Source organism: Stegastes partitus, unplaced genomic scaffold (assembly GCF_000690725.1).
Source record: "Stegastes partitus isolate 25-593 unplaced genomic scaffold, Stegastes_partitus-1.0.2 Scaffold1336, whole genome shotgun sequence".
Taxonomy (NCBI): Eukaryota; Metazoa; Chordata; class Actinopteri; family Pomacentridae; genus Stegastes; species Stegastes partitus.
Genome location: NW_007579067.1, coordinates 142,462 through 162,517, shown reverse-complemented (window position 1 = coordinate 162,517; position 20,056 = coordinate 142,462). Strand labels below are relative to the sequence as shown.

At 42.4% G+C, this 20,056-nt stretch overlaps 2 protein-coding genes across 7 annotated transcripts in view; both read right to left on the bottom strand.

Annotated features, from left to right (window-relative positions):
* The window catches only part of cpne1 (copine I), a 42,567-nt gene extending 23,931 nt beyond the window's left edge, over positions 1-18,636 (bottom strand). For 2 of the 3 annotated variants that reach the window (XR_520852.1, XM_008298650.1), the window contains exon 1: positions 3,597-3,844. The gene's annotated coding sequence lies outside the window, so the exon portion shown is untranslated. Of the gene's footprint in view, positions 1-3,596; positions 3,845-18,629 lie in introns of those variants that run through there. The other variant, XM_008298652.1, reaches the window with a different exon arrangement.
* On the bottom strand, positions 8,616-18,634 carry rbm12 (RNA binding motif protein 12). Of its 4 annotated transcripts, none has more exons than XM_008298653.1 (2): positions 18,630-18,634; positions 8,616-14,428 (listed from the first exon to the last, which is right to left on the bottom strand). In XM_008298653.1, exon 2 carries the CDS (start codon positions 12,546-12,548, stop codon positions 9,837-9,839), a length of 2,712 nt encoding a protein of 903 aa, XP_008296875.1. In that variant the 5' UTR covers positions 12,549-14,428; positions 18,630-18,634; the 3' UTR covers positions 8,616-9,836. The 4 variants fall into 4 exon arrangements, with proteins under 4 accessions (XP_008296875.1, XP_008296876.1, XP_008296877.1 ...); XM_008298654.1 differs by having other exon boundaries at positions 8,616-12,576; XM_008298655.1 differs by lacking the exon at positions 18,630-18,634 and having other exon boundaries at positions 8,616-13,960; positions 14,362-16,578.
* Positions 18,637-20,056: the final 1,420 nt, after the last annotated feature.

Sequence of the window (20,056 nt, the reverse complement as noted above, 5' to 3'; positions counted from 1 at the left end):
CTTATTATTATGACTTTTTTCATCATTTATGAGCCTCATAACTTCACAAATACAGGAAATATTAAAAAAAGAAATTTTCAGGGTTAAAAATCACATTTAAATTAAATTAAAATCTGCAACCAAGTCCGTTCTAAATCCATCCAGGCATCACAGTCTAACCAATAAACCTGTTTTGTGTTCATTTTCCTCTATAACCGACTGTGAGCATCAGTATTATGGGATGTATCACAGCTTTAACAGTATATCTATGACGTAGAGTCACAGAAACAATCACTGGTTTCCTGGATGAGTTTCTGTTTTCTGATAATTCAACAGAGAAAACTTAAAAAAGTGCATTCTGGGTAAATGTTCCACATCAGCATGTGTGATGGTGGTTGGTCAGAACAAGTTTTTTTTAACCAACATTTGACACCAGAATCTTCTAGACATGATTCACTCTGTGGGAACATCATTTCTAAGTTGGTCTTATTTTAACACTCTATCGCCATAATACTGATGCTCAAAGTTGGTTAAAGGGAAAAAAATGATTTAGACTTCATCTTGTGACACCTGGAGTGGATCTAAAATTGATTTAAATGTGTTTTTCAACCTGAAAATGTGTGTATCTGCTGTACTGATGAAGTTCTGAGCTTCAGAAATGATGGTGGACTCTCCTCTGTGCACTTCAAGGGTCTGTAGCTCTGAACATATTCTCAGTCTGAAGGTACAACTGTGCACTGCTTCTTTAAATATACTAAAGTTATCGTAGATTTTAGGCAAAGTTCTTCTGAGGGCAGTTGGTTGATATGAGCCCTGTATGTCACTGCTATCTTATGTTCTCTGCAGAAATTTGAGCTTCCAGTTATCAAACATCAGCTCAGCCTCAGAAAAAAACAACAAAGCTGCCGTCCTACTAACGGTAACGAGATATAATAACTGTCACATACTGCAGAGAGAAGAACAACCTCATCACTTCAGCCTGAAACTTCTGGCTGAATGTCAGAAACGTTTAAACACCACCAATACTTCTGCAGAAACTACAGCCGAGTTACTGAACAGCTTCTTCAACTTGAAACCTGCACTAAAAACAATTCAAGGCCACCGTGGCACCACATAAAGCCATAAACAGAAGAATGCATGAGTTTATTTGTCGCGATCCGTCTGTCGTATCTGTGACACATTTTATGGTGCATCTCATTCCCTCTGCAACCGTCTCTTGAGATAACGCCATGTGGCTGCGCTAATTTATCTATATAACATGCAAAAAAGGGCCGCTAACTGTCCAACAGATGCTGAATGAACGGATGAAGTCTTCACAGAAACAGCAGCTTTCAACTGAAGCTGCACCACGTTGGGAAAAAAATTGACATCACAACATAAAAATAAAAAAAAAAACAGGAACTTTTCGGAGGTGATTTGAATCACTCTGTTTAGAAAGAAGGATTTGGTGAAGGAGTGTATCTGCAGAGAAATTAAAACTAACTTCAAATATGACTTCATATGTGTGGAACCTTTCTCAGATCTTGTAAAACCGTCATATAAATCTGGAATAGTTGATGGAATAATAAGTATTTCTATACAACTGATGAAGGCGTCACCATTATGGACAAAATGATCATCACGAGTATTTCGGCTCAATATCGCGATCACGATTATTTATCACAATTATTCACTGATTTTAGAGTCTAAACATTTTTATTTCACTTCAGAGCTTTCAGTTTCATGCTGTGCTACATTCCTGCATCAAAAGCAGACTCAAAATAATCCATTCAGATCATATAAATATAAACTAAATTGAACCCAAAACTCCTCAACGGCTGAAAATCTGCTTATTAACAGACGTGACAGTTTCCAGATGTTCCCTAAACGCCTCACGGTCCAACAGTGAGAGACCAGACACTCGTTTGAACCGAGTCAAATAAGGAGTTTTAACGTCACATCTACTTCATTTAACCTTCATTTTAATTTTGGACACATTTTGACTCATGTTTCACACATTTTCAACTGGTTTAAGACATTTTGGCCAAATTTCCAAGTGGTTTCGGACATATTTTGAGTCACTTTGAACAACTTTTTTTGTGATTTTTGACAACTTTCAAGTCATTTTCTCTTGAAATAAGGAGTTCTAATGTCAGAAACCAGGTGATTTTAACTACACAGGCTGTTTACTATGACAGACGTCAACATCACAGTCATTTATGTTCATTTAGACCAAAAATTAGGAGTAATATTCCATTAACCTTGCAGCCCTACCACTGATTTCTGATTTGAGTTTCTCATCTGTTCGTGCTTACGTTACAACAAACCTCTTAAATTAGACTAAAAAATCTCCAACAATCCCCAAATCAGCAGACAGACAGACTTCTCTTGCAGATCAGACGTAGAAAGTGAGAACCGTGAGAGTTTTCTTTTTCTGTCAAGCAGCAAAAGTTGAGTTAATCTGACTTACTTTACTCCAAAGTGACAAAACCCAAACAGTGCAGATCTGCTACAAACTGAGGCTGTCCTCGCTGAATGGTGCTAAATATTATTTCCTTAATGAGAGCACAGAAAAACCACAGCTGACATATTCACCTGAACACCAAGTTTTACATTCACCTGACTTCAAACTGCTCACATCTTCAGTCACAGCTGACTGTTCTCTGCTCAAATTACACGTTTGAAAGCTGCCAGGTGACTCTGCCACACCTGAGCCGTTACCAGAGACTGAATATACAGTTTATGGCTGTTATAGCAACTGAATATGTAGTTTATGGCTGTTATGTAGTGACTGAATATGTAGTTTATGGCTGTTATGTAGTGACTGAATATACAGTTTATGACTAATTGAGAGACTGAATATGTGGTTTGTGGCTGTTAAAAGGACTGTATATATAGTTTAATAGGGTTAAGGAGATAGAATATACAGTTTATGAGGGTTAAAGAGACCAAATATACATTTTTAGACTTTTACTGAGACTGAATATACACTTTATGGCTGTTGAACAAACTGAACATACAGTTTAGCTGGTTTACAATGTCATATTCTACCTTTTTTTTTTTTTTTTTTTTTTTTATTTATCTTTTTTATTTTAAATCATAGTTTCCACTATATGGATCTATATAGTGTCCAGCTCTATTGTATTGCATTCCTCAGCTCTTCCTACTTATGGTTGATTAGCTCCCTTCCCTTCCTGTAGTGTTATTGTGCTCTTTCCTGTATCTGTGCTGCTAATCTAACCTTACAGAGAAGGAATGTACAGTTAATGACTATTAAACACACTGAATATACATGTTAGGAGGGTTAAAGCGACGGAAAATACATTTTGTGACTTTTACAGAGACTGAATATACAGAATATGAATGTTAAAAAGACTGACTATGTAGTTTATGACTGCTAAACAGACTTAATATACAGTTTATGAGCGTTAACAGACTGTTTCCTCCAACTAAATGAACTGAGCGAGTACCTGAAGGCAGCACCATGAAACTAAATGGTGATCCGACTAATCCAGTCAGTCGGCCAGTTAAACCAGCACAGTTCACCAACACACTCCAGCTCTCGCTCTCTCACACACACATATACAAATAAAGATAATGACATCGATATAAACTATGATAGAAACTGTGTAAATCACCTTATCACAGCCGTTAGGATTTATCACCCTCAGACCGCAGGAACTACCAGCGAGGCGGATAGCGACCACTCCCACAGTCCCGAACAGCAAACCACGGCGTCTCCGTCCGCTTAAACACACCTGGGAGGCCGCTGGCCGCTACCTGAGCTCTCTGTCGGACTGTTTTCAGTAAAACACGCCGCAGCTGGAGCTCGTTTTGTGGCAGAAACTGAACCACATCAGCTTTAGCTAACAGGGAGCGGCGGACGGACGAGCGGCTCTCTGATTGGACAGGAAGCGGCAATGTCGCGTTCTGATTGGACAAGGCGGCTGTCAGTCACGCCTCTTGAGTGACGCTTGGAAGCGGCATGACTTTTGACTCCTTCAAAATAAAAGCGACACCACATCAAAAGTGACGTTACACAATCAGCGCGTTAAAATGAGAAACGACGGTTTGTAAAATATGCAGTCGCCACATCAAGCAGCCAGTGACCCTTACACAAATCTAATTTACTATCTACTGTTTAAGCATACACATAAACATACAGTATCCTGCTGACAGATGCTGTTTTATCACACTGCAGTCCAACAGAAGCGTTATTATACATAAACTAACCTTAATCTGAGGCCACAACGTATTGCATCGGCCTCTGCTGTCTGCCAGCATCATGGCCAATAATAAACAAGACTACAGCAGTTTAAAAAAAACTGCAATCACAACACAGCAAAGAGCACAAAGAGGAAACAGTCCTCAGTCTGGCAAATCTAACAAACAGAAATGAACAAAGACAGTTTACATGTCAAGCATATTTACTCACATTAATGCAGGAATATGTTGTCTTTAACAGATAGAAAGGTAAGAATGATAAGAGACCTTGATGAAAAACTTCCAGCCCAACAAACACGCTGCAGGACTTACTGTACCGATGCACTGAACCAGAAGTCTGACGGCCGATTTACAGAGAAATCAAACCAAAGACAAATGGCAGGTCAGAGTTCACCACCACTACTGCACAACACAGCTGAATTTAATAGGTTACGTACATACCCTACACTGTTATGAAATAGTTTAATATCAGCCAGCAGCAATATTTATAATTAAATTCCTGAGCAAGGTTTTGATACTTCTAATTGTAGTAAAAAGTCATGATGAAGTGCCACATGATGCCAGAAAATCCAATCTCAAGGTCCATTCCAAAGCTTTCAACCACATCTCAAGGTCCTCCTCTGCTCATCCTGTTTGCTGCTTCATCATGCAGATGATAAATGGTGATCACAACAACACACAGTCAGGAAGAAATGTGCAGAAAATGCTGGTAAGCAGATGTTTAGTCAAGATTTTCTGTTTGTCTTGATGTTCAAGAAACCCTAACCACACACTTTTAGCATCTTTCCTGTGCTTTTATGTTGAACAGCATCAAGCAGCGTGAGGTCCTGCTGCTGCTGCAGCTAAAATAAATCTGTGATGAAGCTGACGATGCACGGCGGTGATCAGGGAGAAAAGAGAAAACAACAAACTGAACACAGCGACCGTCCCAGAGAGATCAACACGGTTTAACTTTATTCATCCATTGCAGTGGAACCACCGGAGAGTCTGAGAAAACAGCAGAACGTCACATCAGCAGTGAACCAGGAGAGACGGAAACAGAAAAACAGAGTTGTGAGGGGAAAAATGGCAAAAATATCCTCCTGTTAATGCCTGTAAACAACACACACACACACACAGAAACACACACAAACACACACTCAGAGCTCCAGAGGGGTTGAAGTTAAAGCTTCTCCTCCCTAAAAGGAACCACTCACGTCGTTCAATGACGATCACAAATCTGTCGCTCTGAATTCTGGGAAAGCGTGTTTAAATCTGTCAGAACAAACTGACTGGCTTTATTCTGATAAATTAACCAATAAAATCACCAATATGGTTCCTCAAACAGCTACAGAGTGATTATAAAGACACATGCGAGATCTGGACTGAGTTTTATTAATCTATTACTTATCATAGACAAAAAAATAAACTACAAAAACACAGCAGCAAACCTTCATTGGCCCCAAAAATGATGGAATAACAATGTCACTTAATGCCAAAGTGTGCTATACAAATGCTGCTATCCGCAGGTAGCCATCTAAAGGAGCGTTTGCTCTGATGTCGAACAGTTAGGATTTCCTATATTCAAAATTCAGGCCACATAGTGGGAACTAGATGCAACAAAAGTCAGTCCATCTTTCATTACTGAGATTCTAATCTTTGATTATTTTCAGTACGATACTTTCAGCTGCTTTCTGCCGGTCAGATCACTGAACATCCAGGTTGTAGTTTTTACTTATATTCCTCTTCTTAAAGCTTCTGCAGACTGGGACGTATCCATCTTGTCTGCCAGTATTTTGGTTTATCCACAGACATTCAACAAGTTTATCTTCATGTGACCAAAGAATGTTCTCCAACATCCATCAGACTCCTTTTCATGTTCTTTAGTAAACTGTCATCTTAAAGTTTTGTTCTGAACAGCAACAAGTATTTTTTCACACTGTCTGAGCTTCACACTAACTCTGGTTTCCATTGATAACTCCTGGACCAAGTCTGAAGCAGCTGCCTTTGTCTGTTTTAACAGCTACATTGTGAAAGTAGTTCACTGTGTGTGGAGTCATTGTAGGAGGACGACCACTGCAGTCCTGATCAGAGCTACTATGGCTCCTTCTAGACCTCCTGGTTACTGCTGCAACAGTGCTTCACTGATTTTTAGTCGCTCACAGATCTCACTGGATCCTTTTGCATCTTTGTGAAGTCTCACATTCAGATTTTTCAGTTGCTCCATAGGTCCAAAACTGAGAAAGTTCTGATGTCATTGACTCATTCACCACTGTCATGCAGCTGGTCAGTTTAGCTTCAGTGTTCACAGCTGGATTCAGTGTTGTTGCGCCCTTTGTTGCTCTATTTTCAATGCAATCTTTATTAAGCATTTGATGTAGATTGTTCATAAAAGGAAGCGCTCTGCTGTCCAGCTTAGAGTTAATGCAGTTATTGACGTATCACTTGAACTGCACAGAGGTGTTCTCACTCCTGTTGTACACTGGACCCTCTACTGGCCACCACCTGCCATCTCTACTCCACCAAAAACACTGTCTGCAGTTACCAAATGCAGGCTACTGTCTACAAACCACCATTTGCCATCCGTAGGCCATTATCTACCAAGAGTTCTCTGCCTTCTACTACATAACATCTACTGGCTAATATCTTCCATCTACTGCTTGCCAGCCACCATCTCTCTTTCGTTACTCATCATTGTACATTATTCCCATTAAAGGCTAATCTAAGATTGACAATAGTCATTTACAGGCTGCAACAGCCCTTTTTCAAGCTCAATTATCTGTAATTTAGTGTAAATTGGGGTTTATATTGAGCACATTTTGTGTCCGTCACTCACCTGCAACATCTGCCTTCAGTCTGCCTACAAATCGGGGGAGTTCAGCTCAGCAGCAGTCACTCAGCGATCATGTCACACCCACCAGCACACTCCGTCTCAGACTCACATTACTCGCAGAAGCCAAATCTGTCATCAGGATATCTGTTATATTCCAGTGCTTTCTCTCTTTTCTCTCCACATACCAGACGCACAACAGTCTTTACTCGCAACCTGTTCTCTGCGGTGTTTTTCACTTTATTATTTACCTCTTTCACACACACACAAACGTCAACAGAGCATGCACATTCGGTTGTTTTTGTACCTGTTTGGAACCATTTCCTGAAAGCAGACGATTCCTCTTCAGACAAAACTACATCCACTGACGCCATTCACGTCTTTGACTAAAGCTCTCTACGACACTCGCGTTAAAGAGACTGTGTTCGAGCTAAAAAGGAAAGAACTGCAGGATATAAAGCACATCACAGAAGCTCGTCTCATCTTTACGACACTAAACGTTCCTATAACTGTGGATAGAAGATGCTGGTAACAGCCGCATCCTATTCAGCAATGCTTTGTTTCTGTTCTGTCATTTTTGCACTATTGTTTTTGTTCTGAGTTCAAGGAACCAGAAAGACTCCAGGATGAATCCCACTAGTATGAATGAAGGGCAGAAACCAGTTACTCTTAGATTATGACATTTGTTTTACTCAGACAGCCTGATTATTAAATCTTAATCTTAAACTCATAAGACTTACAGTTTGATAAGTCATTTGGTTACTATGGAGCCACCTGAAGTTGACAGTGAAGTACTTTTAAGTTCACATGCAGTACTTTTGGAATACGTCATAATACGACTGGGTGGGTTTTCTGCACATTTATAGTTCTAAATACTGATTAATGCACAATGTATTGGGGCTACATGACACGTCAGTTCAGCATTAACACTGTAACGTAAGAAAGATAAATTAACTCAATCACATCTGGCTGCAACGTTTTTTGTTGCTTGATCCAATCCGTGGCTCTCTGTGACTGATCTACAAGAGATGTCTGTCTGATAAAACTTCATTTACTCTGATTAAAGGCTTCCTGAAGACTGTTTTTTAAAATGTTATTTTAAAGACAGAGTTTGTTGACCTGCAGGCTTCACATGTTCACAGCAACATGAGCAGGAACAGGAGAGAAAACAGGAAGATCTGGCTGCAAAAAAAGAGTTGTAGATGTAGATAACATCACCTGTTTCAGATAAAACTGATATTAGAACTCCTTTTATAGGTCTGTTCAAACTAACGTTTGGTCTCTTAGCAGCAGTATGGAGACTCGAAGCTTCTCTGTGCACAGCTGACATCTGCCAATGACTGTGAAGCATTTAAGGAACATCTGGAAACTAGTGTCTGTTGATAAGCAGATGTTTAATCAGTGAGGATTTTCAGGTTCAATTTAATTGATACCTATCCTCGACAAGACGCTCTGAATTCAGCTGAATTTTTACGTATCTCACATTGCATTGAAGACTCCACACGAAACCAACCTAGTCTTCCATTGAAGTTTTACAACACGAAGAAGCCAGAGGCCCCTTAACCCACCATCGCACAAGTTTCCATCATCACACAGTGAAGAGCAGGCAGTCAGAGAGAGCTGATCGCAGTGAGGAATGTCCTTTTATTAACCAAAGCAAAGGAGACTCCACATCATGTATGGTTATTCCATCATACAAGTTTGTTCACACTGACAATAGAAACAAAAATGAACTTTAAGGTGGGTAACATCCAAAACATTACCAAAAATACATAGAGCAAAAAAAAAGCTACCAAACTAAAAACACTACGGACTTCATCTCGGCGCTCTACAGTCCAAACATCTACTGAGCATGTGCTGTGGAAAAAGGGGAGGGAGGGTGTTGGGGGTGTTGTTCAAACACAGCAACGTCATTAAAAGGAGACACATGAAAAGAATTCAGCAGCCCTACAAAATAAAACATGATTCAGCAATCTGTCCGTCCCGCATCCTCTCCATGGCAACAGAGAACCACGTTGACATTTTTACCATGGCAACAGTGTCAGCTTTTTACAATTGCAACAGAGCTTGATGTCAGTATAATTTCTTACCACAGCAATGGGACATGTCAACATTTCACCATAGCAACAGAGCATAAACATTTGATCAGGGCAACATAGCTTTTTAATCACAATTTTACCATAGCAACATGGAATGTGAAGACTTTACCATAGCAACAGAGCACTGCAGCGAAAAGGCTTTTCATCTACAGCGTGTCTAAGCATAGCAACAGATTTTACCATAGCAACAGAGAATGTAAAGAGTTTACCATAGCAACAGAACATACACATTTTTGTCATGGCTGTTCATCACTTTACCTTAGCAACAGAGCAGGTTAAGATATTACCGTAGCAACAGAGCATGATGTAAATTTGAAACCACAGCAGCACAGCAACAATGTTTGTCAGCCACTTTACAGTGATCATGATACCTTAGCAACAGAACAGGTGAGCGTGATAAGTCTATCAACTCCAACATGATTGGACAAAGAGCTGCACCGTCATCAGTTTGTGCTACCAAAGTCAGTGAAGCAGCTGCAGAAAAGAGCAAAGTCTAGACCACAGTCCTCCTACTGGACAGAGTGCAGGGTGGGGGGGGAGTGGGGGCTTACCTGCCAATATCTACACACGGGGGAGGAGCTTCAATAGTGACTGACAGTGGATAGGGCAAGGTTTAAACTGGGCTTGCTTCTCACTGTTGAGTTTTGTCCCAGTCAGGTATGGATTGAGTTGGCTTTGTTTCACTTACATGATTAATTCGGGTAGATGTAAAATCCTACATACAGTCTGTCTGTTTCAGGTGGGGTTTAACCCAGGCTTATCTTGACCTTGCGAGCTCCAATAGGTCGGTCATTGAGGTCCATGACTGCAGCAGCAGCCTCCTCATGATTCTGGAAGGCCACCATGGCCTCACCAGTTGGCAGGCCTTTATCACTAAACTGTAAGCAGACTGAGCCTGGTAGCACCTGGTAACCATAAAAGAAGTCCATGATCTCATCAACAGTTACAGTGAACGGCATGTTCTGAAGTTTTACTATTGTCGGACCGGCAGCACCGCGTTGACTGTTGGGATTGTTGGATCCTCCAGGAGCCGGCTGGTTGCGAATTCCTTCGGCTCCAGGAGTAAACACCTGCTGTCCGCCAGCCGCCCCGCTCCCTGGACGTCCCTGGTTGTTGTTGGCTCCACCTCCCCGAGTCTGTCCTCCTGCACTTCCTTTTCTGTTGGCACTGTCAAAGGGCACTAAGCCTCTTAGCCCATCCTGGCTGAACGGAGCTCCTCCTGCAGCTCCAGGTCGAAAACCCGGTGGCTCCAAGATTGGTGCTCCAGGAAGACCAGCAACTAGAGGGGGAGCTACACCCAAATTTACGTCCCCGAGCCCTGCAGCCAGCGGGGGCAGAGGAGGAGGGCCTGCCAGGCCATTCCCAGGAGCTGAGAATGGAGTTACAAAGGGGGCACTGTTGAGGTTCCCCATGGTATTTCTGAGAAAGTTAAACTCCTCCCCACTAATACCAGCAAATGGGTTAATCTGCGGCTGTTGGGCACTGGGCTGGGCTTGTTGGTGCTGGTTCTGGTTATGATTCTGCTGGTTCTGGTTACGTTGGCCCCTCTTGTTTTGAGGTGGAGGATTTCTCTCAATTTCCTTCATCTGATCAAAGGTCACCAGGTGGACAAAGGCGTCACGACCGTTGAGTTTTTGACGGTGCAGTCTTTCGGATTTGCGGGCATCTTCCTCAGTTCGCAGTTGGAAGATAGCTTGCCCTAAACCATTGCCATGGCTATCTGTCAGGACCTTCAGAGTGTCCTCATAGAGTCCGATGCCCTCAAGGAAGGCGCGAACATCTTTCTTGGAGACATTGTAAGGGATGTTGGTGATGTGGGCACAATTCCTGGGAGCTTTCAAGCCATCCTGGCTCTTGCCATCACCCTGTGCTGCTTCACGTTTGCGGATAGCATCAATCTTTTCAAGCATTCCTTTTCGGTTGATGGGGTGAACCTGGATGAAGCGGGTGCCCATGTACTGCATGTGAGCACCCAACGCATTTTTGTAGTCCTGTTCTGATTTGAACTCAAGGAAACCCTCTCCTGTGGCTCGACCATTGGGTCCATAGGCAATGTAGATGCTGTCTTCCACGATTGCAAGATTCTTAAAGAACTCCATAATCTGTTTCTTGTCTGCCTCGTAGGGAAGGCCCTTTAGGTAGACACAGTACTCCTGCCGATGGGGAGATCGTGACCTTCCTCGTTGGTCCCTGCCTCCTGTTACTGACCCAATATTACCACGACGGTGCTGCTGGTCTTGTGATTCACTGCTGTTATTTGATTTGCTGCTGTTGTGAGGGGCATGTCCTGTCCCATTGTCACTGAGGCTGACCCATTGACGCTCAGAGCCTGGAGTGATCTCAATGAATCTTTGGCCCATCATGCCACCTCCACGTTTCACAGCTTCAAAACTGTCCTGGGGTGAGAAGAATTTGACCATAGCCCTGCCACTTGGCCGACCTTGCCCATCCCTCAGCAGGCGAACTCCATCCACTCCCAGACCCCGAAAAAACTCCCTGACTTCCACTTCTGAGCAGGAAAATGGGAGGTTCTGCAGGAGAACAAACAGCTCGTCGGGATTAGCCGGGCCTGCCCCTGTGGCGGCGGCAGCGGCAGCCTTCATATGGGCCTGAAGATTAAGTGATGCCAAGGGGGAGAGAGGGTTGAACAGCATGGGGTTGGGAGTTCCAAGAGGGAGGCCAGAGGCCAGTCCTGCTGGAGGAGGTAGGGAGGGGTTGAAGGGAGGCAAGGAGGACATGTGGGGGAGGTGGGACATTGGGGGCACTGGAGGCCCTTGGGATAGTGGGGAGACCGTAGGGACAGGGGGGAGGGAAGACACTGGAGGAGGTACTGGAATGGTGGGCAGCGTGGGCATAGGGGGCATGGAAGGCATGCTGGGAAGTGGAGGGATGGGTGGGGGACCTGCGCTGAGTGAGGCCAGAGCTGTGGTGAGTGTAGGAGCGGAGCTGTAGCTGTTGGGGAAACTGGGCACCACGCTGGCCAGACTGGCTGCTGCCTTGTTGCTTGGTGGCTCCTGAGATGAGCTCGCTGCTGTCACAGAGGCAGGGGTGTTGAAACCCTGGTTTCCATGGCTACCACTTCTCCCTCCTGCCCCAGACTGCACTGTGGGTATGGGGGCAGCGCCCGCTTGGCGGTTAGCATTCCCCGCTGTAGGTGCAGCCATTTCCACAGCTCCTGCTCCAGCCTCGAATCTGCGGCGGCTGAGTTCGATCATGTTCTGCATTTCTGTCTTGCTGCTAAGCAACAGTGACACTTTGGAGCCCTTTATGGATCCGCCTGTTCGCATCATCCCAAGTCGAGCATCTTCGTCAGTGGCAAAGACGATGAAGGCCTCACCATGTTCACCACCCACGATGTGCACTCCCCCATCAGGAATGGTGAGGCCAGAGAAGAAGTGCCTGATGTCCATGGTGCCGGCCACTATGGGCAGACCCTGCAGCCTGATGACTACCGCCATACTGACTGCTAAACAACAGCCCTACAACCTGGGGAGAAAGCAACACTATCATCAGATGAAGAGCAGGAAAAGGGAGACCAGTGGTTTCCAGATGTTTTCTCAGTAAACTTAGATATGTCTTTGCAGGCCAATAGAGGCATCAACACCGCTTAAGGCCAATTCATGTTTTTTGCATTCACGCGAGTATATGTAAATGTTATCATCCACCCAAATCCAACCCAAAATTTGTGACCGCGCAGACTGTCTGCACTGTAAACGTGCCAATTGCACATGTGCAAGGAAAACAAATGGTAACCGAAACAAATGCTTTTGTAGAAGAGGGAGGAAATTCCCCATCATCTAAACCTTGATAGTTCATCAATAAATGAGTTGTAATTGAAGTAGTTGCTGTAGGACTTTGAGCTTTGATTTGTATATGCTTTCCATCGATGGAGCCCAAACACAGTTGGAACTCCTTTTCTCTCAAGAGATCTTTTGCCAAGTCTGCCCACTGTGCTTGACACACCTTAGGAATAATTACATTTACACGGTGCTACACCATGATCTGTAACAGCTGCTGTATCCCCATGTGCTTTTGTGTTCAATATGAGGGGCAATGCCACGGTCCTTATAGCAAAATGGCGCGTTCATGGTAGTACAAACAGAACCATGTACGCCTTCTGCTTTTAAAAGCGACATCGGTCTATGCAAACAGATGCAGAACGCATGAATTGGCCTTGAGATTACAGTTTATTCACAATAACCCAGAGACCACTTTTAAACTCTGTACACCAAGTTTTGGGTTCTGACATCTGGAAACTCGTGGTGTTTAGAAAGGGTTTGGGGGAGAAGGGATTTTGCAAAATTTAGAGAAAACTGGCAGAGAAACTAAGCTAAAATGGTAGCCTTGTCAGTATTGAGAAACTTGTTCTTTTACGAGATCATGCAGCACATCAGATTTTTTGTAAAAACACAACAGAAGCAATCTTAAGCACGAACATAGCTTCAGCGTTTAGTAACTTGTGCTGTAAAAAATACATGAAAGTTAATAAACATATTAAGGAATAGCATAGATATCAAAAGGAAGAAAAGACCAAACTGCTGATACACGGAATATTTTCTCTTTAACAGATGTTATAAATTGCAATTTTAGAGCAATTCAACAGGCTAAAACGTGTTTCACATGCCAAAACAAACAAACAGTTTTCATCTGCGATATCTTTCCTTGTGGAGTCTTAACAAACTTTTTACCTATGAGCTATCTGCACCAATTTCTTTTATTTTTAAGCAAGCATGCACCAGGGCCAGGTAACGCTCCGTACTGCTTCTTATTAAGTCTGATTTGTAAAGTAACTCACACAGCTTGTATCTTATCCAGCGAGTGTTTTCAGGTTTCAGCAGACCTTTCACATACCTTGTGTTAGATCCTTTTCCTTGTGTGTTTCAACAACAAAAAAAAACTCAACATAATACCACAAACTTTATAATACAACTTATTTCGCTGAAAACTAAGATCAGTACGCTTCAAATGAAGTGCCAGTTGAATAGCATATATCAGCATCTGAAGCCCACCACCAAAGCGGGAATTTTTACAACATGACATAAATGTTGTACAACCCAAATCATTTGAAGATTACTGAAGCCTTCGATCTCAGCACAGGCTGGTGTACTGACCCCTGTATGGAACTTACAAGTTGTTTGCAGTTTAGCTCTGTAAAAAAGCTTCTCTGTTGTCTACCATGCAGTACAAACATGTTGCTTGTATATTCCGCTCAGTGTGAAATATTTCGTGCAACAGTAAACCTTCATGATTCTCATGCAACTTGCAACTCACCAATGCAACTAAGCTGTGTGTATAGTTTCACTGTAACAGACAGAGGGTTTCTGCAGGATACTGAAACCTGGTGAAAAGGTCAGAGAAACAGACATTCCTGTTCAAAACATCTGGATGGAATTCAACCTGTCACACCACGGACCGGCAGTAGGTTTTACATTAGCTTCCGGTGAGCATTTAGCAGGTTGTTTTGAATCAGTGTCAACAGCTAGCTCTCAATCAGTCGCAACAAAGTGTTAAATGTTAGCAAAGTATTGTGTAATGTATGACTTCAGCCTTATTAATAATTTAGAAAAAAAAACTTCTGTTAGGCTCAATACAACACAGAAAAACTCCTCGGATGTCAACAGAAATCCAACTGGGAGACTTTCAAAACATCAGATAAACACCATATTCAGACAGGAGCAGCTTTGCTTCCTGACAAAGTGACACACGTGTCCAAAAGCAAACCTCACTGTCACTACAACACTCTGTGTACATAAACTACCAAGCTAGACTCGATCTTTCCTCAAAACAAGTAAACTCAAAACTTCAACACAGAACCAGAGATGCTTTTCCACTGCAGGAACTCGGGCAAGCGCAAGGTGGTTCCAACACGTACATGAACAACAACAACCAGCTGCAACACATCAGCAACACCCGGCAAACACAACCAGTTAGCAACCCTTTAGCAACACCTGGCAAACACAAAGCAGCAACCCCGGGCCTATCTGGCAACCAGGTGACCATCAAGACCACAGAGATCTGGATCCTCCAGCATCTCTGAGACAGCAGGCAGCACCTCAGCATCTGGCTGTAAAACACCACCACATGGACAACATGGCAACCAGCAAATTTGCAACACATTGTCATCATCGTCAACAAATCGTTAACATCAGGAGCAACAACAGGAACTTAACAACCAGAGCAGTAACAGCAACATCATCAACATTTTGACAAAAGCAATGCCAGTTACATGTAAACCAGAGCAGCGTTAGCATCATGTCAACAAGACCAACATTAGCATTACATCAACCAGTGCAACATTAGCGTTATGTAAACCACAGCAACATCAGCAACTGATTGCCAGCACAGCACCAAAGACAAGCAGCTGATCAGAAGAAGAAGTGAAAAGCAATGCAGTGCAGAGCAACACATCAGGTAGCACTGAAAAAAACATGTTGAGCAACAGCAGTTGGAGCAATGCTTGCTGCTCCCACAATCCTCTGCCTCCCCATCGAACACTTCAGTCACTCTGTGGTTCAAAACAGAAAACAAAACACTGAAACATGCTGAAAACACAAACTCTCAAAGTCTGTATGTGACGCTGCTACCTGCAGCTCACCACACCCTTCAACATGATGCTCAACATCCTCATCATCAGTGAGAGCAGCGTTCAACGTCAGTGCAGACAAATCACCGGCAGATGATTGGGATTTTTTGAAATTGGTATTTCAAAATAGATTTTCAAACTTGAGCGTCCACTCGTCTCATCGTTTCTTGGTGTCAACCTACCAAGAATCTGTGAAACATCAACAGCAACAACAGGATAAAACAGAGCAGAAGAAGAGACAGCACCAGCTGACAGTCAGAGACACAGCTCAAGTGTCGAGAGGCAGGTGAAAACTGAAGCTCCATCGTCCACTCGCATGAACAAGAAAACACAGGAGCTGATAAGAGACAGAAAGCGACCTCCTGCAAACAGCCAGAGAGAAAAATTCAGTACAGCAAATTCATGATCAAAGAGGAAAAAGCTGCCATCGTTTCTCAGGTTGAAGCCGGAAAACATAACTGGCCACAGCGAAGAGAGTGAAACTGAACGAGAAGAGAGGAACGCCATAAATGAGTCAAACACAAAGACAGAACCTGTTCAAGAACAAGGAGGACGGACTCAGCAGCCAAAACGGAGCTCAAATCTCAGACAGGACAAATAGACAGCCTCTGTGGCGGTGTACGCCACACCTTACCTCTCCATCTGTTGCACTGTGATCCTGAACAAACAGAACCGAACCAACCGATATACAAGAAAGTGCAGGAAAGTAATTATTCCTCTTTTCTGTGTTCAATATCTGATTCAATCACAACACCAGCTACAGTCCCTACCTGACATGCACTTGATTATGTAAATAATGGGGCAGTTCTACATGGCCGTCCCAGGTTTCAATAATGTTTTGCATAACGGTTTGAAGAAGACACACTTCCAGAACCAGTCTGTGCATTTTCAGCTCTTAAACTACAAGTGAGCAAAGAGAAATTACGCAAGAAATCCCATCATATCCTGGGTGTTTTAAGACCTTGTGAATGTGATTTTTTACTTTGTTAACGTGTTCATATTGTGTTTTTTTTAATGCTGGAAGACATTTCATGAGTGAAATTAGCAGCTAAAGTGATGACTGGGTATTCCCACCCTCAAAAACACAGATTGAGATACACCAATCCTGTCCGGTTTTCTGTATCATTACTCTTCGTAAGAATCGGCTTCTGTTTCCAACATGTGCAGCTGAATTACTGCAACATGACAAAATTTCACCAAGTAGTTTGACAGTGTTTAAGCAGAGCGGCACGTGAGCTGGTGTGCTCGAGGTGCAAAAAGCGACAGAGGGATTGGATTATTATTATTATTATGGATTACAGGTGGATGCAAGCATTTCATACCACTTTCTCCTCCTTCACTTCACTCAACCTCTGAGCATCAACCTACACGCTGAAAATGTCATATTTTCCAGTAGATTCCCCCCCCCCAGTTAATCAGCCGTTTATTTAATCTCGCCTCCTGTAAGAAAATGTTCCACCAAAACAATTCCCCGGTCACTACTTTGTGGGAACACCGTGGCGGCATCTTTCACTTAGACGACTGTGTGGACTAAAGAAACACAAACAAGCCAGAGTGTTTTTTCCTCCTTACAGCAGAATGAACATGAGATGCAGCAGATTATTCTGTACTGCAGAATGATACGGCTACAAGAGGCTAGGCCAACTGTAAACATTTTTTGCTACTGAATTTACAATTCAAGTAGTCTTGATTAGTCAGCCTCATCATTGTTCTGCTATAAGAGGGAAAAAAAAAAAACACATTATTGTTCACATTCGTAATCACATCCATTGTGGGTGAAGCTACATTAAATACGCAGCTGCAATGTCACCTCAAAACAGTGACATGGGGTTTGTTTTGGTGAAATATTTGCATGCAGGCGGATGAGTACAGTTGTTGAAATGGAGAACAATGGGCTGCTTCAGCGTGGTAACGCTGAACTTTCCCCACTGTGGGATCAATAAAGTTATCTTTATCTTTAGGCTGCTGCTCGGAGGTTGTTGTTGTTGTTGCTTCCTGTAGTGAAGGAAACAGTAACACACAACCGGAGGAAGAAAGGGCAAAGTCACGTGAGGACTGCAGTGGCTTATTTGCCCACAAGCTACATCCGGTGAGTCAGATTACAATTAAGTGTGAGTTATCTGTTCTTCAAATTCTTCATGAAGCGTGGCTGGTTTTGAATTGAACATTAGGTGTCAGTGGTTTATCAGCAAATGAAAAAAACATTCATAGTGTTTCATTCATTTCAGCAATTGATCAATTGCAGGAATTGTTGCATCCCTTGATTGTACAGACACACTATGACCATTTAATTGTCTTTATACAACAAACGTTCCCTAGTTTTGCAGATTCCATGTTTGAAAAGGCTGCAGTCACTAACACAGCAGTGTGAGGGCCCACAAACAGCCCCCACGGTCGCCCTCGCTCATCTTCAACACCTGTCTACCTGCTCTCATCAGCAGCTCGTGCTGGGGTGGGCGTCGTGGCGGAGGGCGTGGCTTGGGTGGTTTCAGGTGGGCAGAGAACGACGGAAAAAGACAGAACAGCTCAGAGATCAAACCCACAAACTGTCCTCTCAGCGCATTAGTGCACAGAGTGAGGAAACCACACGAGAAAACCGCAATGAAAATGCACGAATTAGAGTCTGCCGGCTAACCGCAGTTAGCAGCTCCGGAAAACACAACCCTACCTAAACCTTTTTAAACACGCAGTCACTGCACTTACTAAACACCAACATGGAGCCTCTACAGACAGTTCCTCGCACAGTTAACTAGCTGGTTCCCAGCAGAAGTACTGACTGTAACTAGCTTAGCTTAGCTTCCTAGCATGCTAACGCTAGCTGCCTGTGAGCCTGGCTTTGTGTGTGTGTGTGTCGGAGCGGAACAGCGAGCAGGATGCGTGCTTCCAGCGGCTCCTGTCGTGCTCGGCTCCCGGTGTGAGTGCATCGTGGAGCGGGCTGCCGCAAGTGAATTCTTACCGAGAAATTAGTCAACAAAAACACAGAGGTTTAACTCATGAACGGGGCTCTTTTCTTCGCTTCTCCTCTCTGCGGGTTGCTGCTGCTGCACAAAATGTCGGTGCAAATACCGCGATAACATACGGGATGTCGCGAGAGGACCCAGCCTGACGTCAGAGCAGCAGCTCCCCCTTCCGGATGAACAGAGATAATAAGAAAATAAAATAAAAATAAAACAACTTCTTAACAATGAGTTAAGTTAAAAAAAGAAAAAAAAAGAAAGTCTTAAAACTACATTTAAAACAGTTATAATATCACATTTAAAATAATCGTTGAACACGTACAACCTTATGTAAAAATATATTTAAAAAACATATAACAGACGTTTTCATTACATTATCAGTATTTAAGTATTTTATTTTAACATTTCTTCCATTGTTTATTTAGAAAAAAAAAATTAAAAATGGAATCACCATGTACAACTTTTTCCAAGAGCCCAAAGGTGTTACCAACACCAGAAAAAATGTAAAATGTACACTCCACGTGCTAAATATAGGCTACTTGACTTGGACTATTTATACTTTTACAACCTCTATAGACTCTGTAAAGATGTTCCATCATGCTAAATGTACTGTCTAACAACCTGCTCTGCTATGTACCGTTATTGAGCCATGCTGTATTTGTTTCATTATTCCTGTAAGTTTTATTTGTCTCCCTTGTCATCTCCTCTCTTCTCTGTGGAAACACTGCCACAATTTTTTTTTTGTTTTTACAGACCCTGGTGCAAACCGTTTATTCATTATTTATTAATTTTTTAAAAAGACATTTAGCATAAAGGGATTTGAAGTGCCACACGTGATACGTTCACAGACTGTCAGAAAGTTTTTTGATGTGATATATGATTTTTAAAAGAAAAATGCCAGTTGGTTTTAGAGTTCAGAGGTTTAAGGAATAAAAAAAGCTCACTTTCTAAGGATAGAATTGTAATTAAAATGTATTTTTACCATAGCATACATCAAAATAAAGTGCTCTCTAAAAATTTTGTTTTGAACATATAAACAAACATTATAATAACGAACTGTAAGAATTATACATAAGTTGGATTAATAGAGCGTTTGTCACATCAGGACTAATACAATTAAAGTAGCTGGTTGAGTTACTGACATTATTAGTTATACACAGAAGAAATGCGTAGTATTCTCAGAAAACATACAGAATTTATTTGTTTAAAGGTCTGATGGTAGAGAGAAAATTTAAATCATACCAAATTAATATTTTCCTCCTCTTTGCACCTTTTTCCTTATGGAACATGTACAACTACTTTGTTTATGAAGCACTTCTTGTTTTAGAAACTGTGCATCGACATGAGTGGAAAAAATTGTGATATTTTCCTGTATTGTGTGTTTTGTATTATTAGGATTTATATGAAGGAAAATGGGTTCAAAACC